This window comes from Salvia hispanica, unplaced genomic scaffold (genome assembly GCF_023119035.1).
Source record: "Salvia hispanica cultivar TCC Black 2014 unplaced genomic scaffold, UniMelb_Shisp_WGS_1.0 HiC_scaffold_166, whole genome shotgun sequence".
Taxonomy (NCBI): domain Eukaryota; kingdom Viridiplantae; phylum Streptophyta; class Magnoliopsida; order Lamiales; family Lamiaceae; genus Salvia; species Salvia hispanica.
This window is the reverse complement of record NW_025951878.1, coordinates 1,330-4,386: the sequence shown is the minus strand read 5'-3', so window position 1 is coordinate 4,386 and position 3,057 is coordinate 1,330. Positions and strand designations below refer to the sequence as shown.

At 37.8% G+C, this 3,057-nt stretch overlaps 1 protein-coding gene across 2 annotated transcripts; it reads left to right on the top strand.

Moving 5' to 3' along the window:
• Positions 1-1,650: 1,650 nt before the first annotated feature.
• LOC125198536 lies at positions 1,651-2,843 on the top strand. Of its 2 annotated transcripts, XM_048096844.1 has the most exons (3): positions 1,651-1,851; positions 2,083-2,375; positions 2,460-2,843. In XM_048096844.1, the coding sequence occupies exons 1-3, from the start codon at positions 1,695-1,697 to the stop codon at positions 2,631-2,633; spliced, it is 624 nt and encodes a 207-aa protein (XP_047952801.1). In that variant the 5' UTR covers positions 1,651-1,694; the 3' UTR covers positions 2,634-2,843. The 2 variants fall into 2 exon arrangements, with proteins under 2 accessions (XP_047952801.1, XP_047952800.1); XM_048096843.1 differs by having other exon boundaries at positions 2,083-2,843.
• Positions 2,844-3,057: the final 214 nt, after the last annotated feature.

Sequence of the window (3,057 nt, the reverse complement as noted above, 5' to 3'; positions counted from 1 at the left end):
AACCTAGCTGAAAAACCACATAAAATCACATTACAACTCAAGCAGGATAATTACACTCTTAATCACTTTAAACTAATTACATCTCGAGCGCGAAATAAACAACAGCAATAGCCCGAGGTCCTCCAATTCAATCCAAGCACAATCTAGTACTGAAGAAAAAACACCGAATCCAATGAAATCTAATAACGCAGAGATCAATCACACGCATCGGAATATAAAATCAAGCACAAAAATTCAACAGAACGAAGAGTCCTGACCATGCATAAGCATAGAAAACTCAAAAAAAAACGATCAGATCTAAGAAACGGTGGAAAGAGAATGTTAGCAGCAGAGATTCGAAACAAGCAATACCTGCAACAGATCGAGGGCGAGGGCGAGGGCGAGAGCGAGGTCGGCGAGTTTCTACAAATGCAGCGGGTGGTCGGGGAAGCTGGAAACCTCTAGAGTAGAGAAGGTAGAGAGACGGGGGTTTATAAGTGTTGGGAAATATTCAGTCGGAAAAAAGTAGTAATTTATTGGTGGAAAAATGAAAATAAAGAAAAAGGGAAAACTGGTCTATGGTCCTAGATGTCTCTCGGATCTTTGGTAGCTTCTAGAATCATCTTCTCTTACTGGGCTCGACTCTTTGGGCTACACCATTTCCGATTGGGCCCGAGGTATTTCTTATAATAGTATTTATCACTATAGTAATGTATTTCTTCTAATGGTATTAATTTGAAAAATGTAATTCTCTATTCTTCTATAGTAGAGATATTTTTTTTTTGGTGGAGTAAATGAAAAAATAATAAAATAGAAAAAATTTAAAGTAAAAGAGATGCTGAGAAAATAAAGTAGTAACAGAGATAAAAATTTGTTACTCCCTCCGTCCCGCTTAAGATGACACGTTTTCTTTTTTAGTTTGTCCCAACTAAGATGACACATTTCCTTTTTTGGTAACTTTCTCTCTCTCATTAATACATTTAACCACTTTTTCTCACTCCTATTAAATTATTCATATTTCTTTATCTCTCTACTTTAATACTTGCACTCACCTTCCCTCTCTCCAATTAAACACTTTAACCAATAACTCCTAAAATCTCGTGCCGGCTAAGCAATGTGTCATCTTAGCCGGGACGGAGGGAGTATTTTTATCAAAAATAAAAATAACTCAATCACAATGAGTACGGGTGAAAAAAAAAACCGAAAAGCAAATATCCGAACCGAACCGAACCGAACCGAAATTTTGATTGTGTTTTTCCTCCGTTGTAATTTTAATATACTAATTTATGTTACTCAACAAAAATGAAATAATTAACTATGTTACTAAATCTTTTTAGTCATAGCTGATGATATCATTATGCGTTGATAAGCAACAAATTCTTAATTGTGTGAATTTTTCTCTAACTATTTTAAACCAAAAAATATTGATAATTGTATATTGTAGACCTCTATATTTAATATAATTACATATATACAGTCTCAAATAACCAGTTATTTCTTTTGATCAATCTTGCACATGCATGCACAAAATAATTTTTATTTCTTGTTTAATTCATCTAAGGTTTCAATAACAGAGGGAAAAAACCTTATTTTTCGGATAAAACTCAAAAGGGAAAATTGGGATTGCATTGCATGCGAAAGCAGAGAGAGAAATGGAGAAGGAGATGGAGAAAGAGCAGCGGAGGAGGAAGATCATCGCGCGGGGCACAGATCGCATGGCGCTGATAACGGGTCGGATCAACACACTCAATCCGGATCCGGTTTTAAAGTGCTCTACCTTCACCGCCAACCGCTCCGATCTTCCACCGCCGCAGCATTCCCGCTCATCATCCGAGCCTCTCTCCGCAAACGACCAAGCCTTCTTCCAATCCGGTATATTTCAATTCTCAATCATCAATTTTCGCACTCTGCTAATACTCAATTGTTCATCGGATTATGTTTAACGATGAATCCCTAGCTCCTTGATTCGATCTAATTTGATTTAATTTGTGTATTCATCCAAAATTCTGTGACGAATTTGATTCCATTATATTAATCGATTATCAATGCTAAAAAGGTGTTATCGATGAACAATTCAATTGAAATTACCTTTTCAATTTGAAGGTGGATGCGAGGTTCCTATTGTAAAAGCCAATCCTGTTGAGGAAGCATCATCTACAGGAACGGATTCGAGAAGCAGAGATTTGGACGTGCGCCAACACGATCAGAAAGAGTTAACAGCTGCATTGCCATCGAAAAATGTACAATTATCTCACAATCACTTGCTCAATCTTCTCCGTCTAATCAATGCACATGCGGTGAATTCTAGCCTCTCTTCCTCGGAGGATACAAGAGCAATCTGTTCCGCACTGCTAGGCCTTGCCGTGGTTGTGCTCCAAATCATCCATCACTACGCGGTAGTTAAGCCAGAGAGCCTTGTCATGTTTAGCCCTCTTTTGGTGGTGGCACTGACTGACTTTGTTATAGTCGTGGTGAGTCAGGCACGATCGAACAAGGAGGAAGAGGGTAAGTACGAGGATGAGGATGATGGTAGCTTGGACGGAGCTGTGAAGCTGCTGGAATTGGGGTTGGTTTTGCACCAGATGATCTGTGCTATCTTCGTAGACTGCAGTTTCTACTTGGTGGTCGTCATACTTGGCCTTTCTCTGGTGTAACGAAACTTCCGGTTTCATCAATTCCTGTAGCAATATCAAGTGTTTGGAAATGTGCAGTTTTGAAGCTGCAAAGGACCATGGAAAATTGCAGAAACAGACGACAGTTTTCGACTGAAGGGGATTGGATGATTCAGGGGAATGTAAATGTGCAAAGGCTGTTGCATAAACTTGGATTTAAATTATAAGCTTTAGTTTGATATAGAGATTAGTTCCACAATTTTAAAACAGTTTTGCTTGAGAACTTCATTTTGATTTGCAAGTTCTTGATGTATTGGCTGTTGAGATTTGCAGCATTTCTTTAAATATTTGCTGCAGTTTCTGGATTCTGATATTCTAAGACAGTGAGGTTGATTTATTATTTCTCTCAGCAATTGCTTAATTTTGCTGAACTTTTCTAGTGAAAATGATAAAAAAATAATAATAA

Excerpts from the sequence above, each read along its gene's own strand:
- LOC125198536 (XM_048096843.1), top strand. The coding sequence starts at position 1,695 with ATGGCGCTGATAACGGGTCGGATCAACACACTCAATCCGGATCCGGTT. Across the intron at positions 1,852-2,082 it reads CCAAGCCTTCTTCCAATCCG|GTGGATGCGAGGTTCCTATT; the intron begins GTATATTTCAAT and ends TTCAATTTGAAG.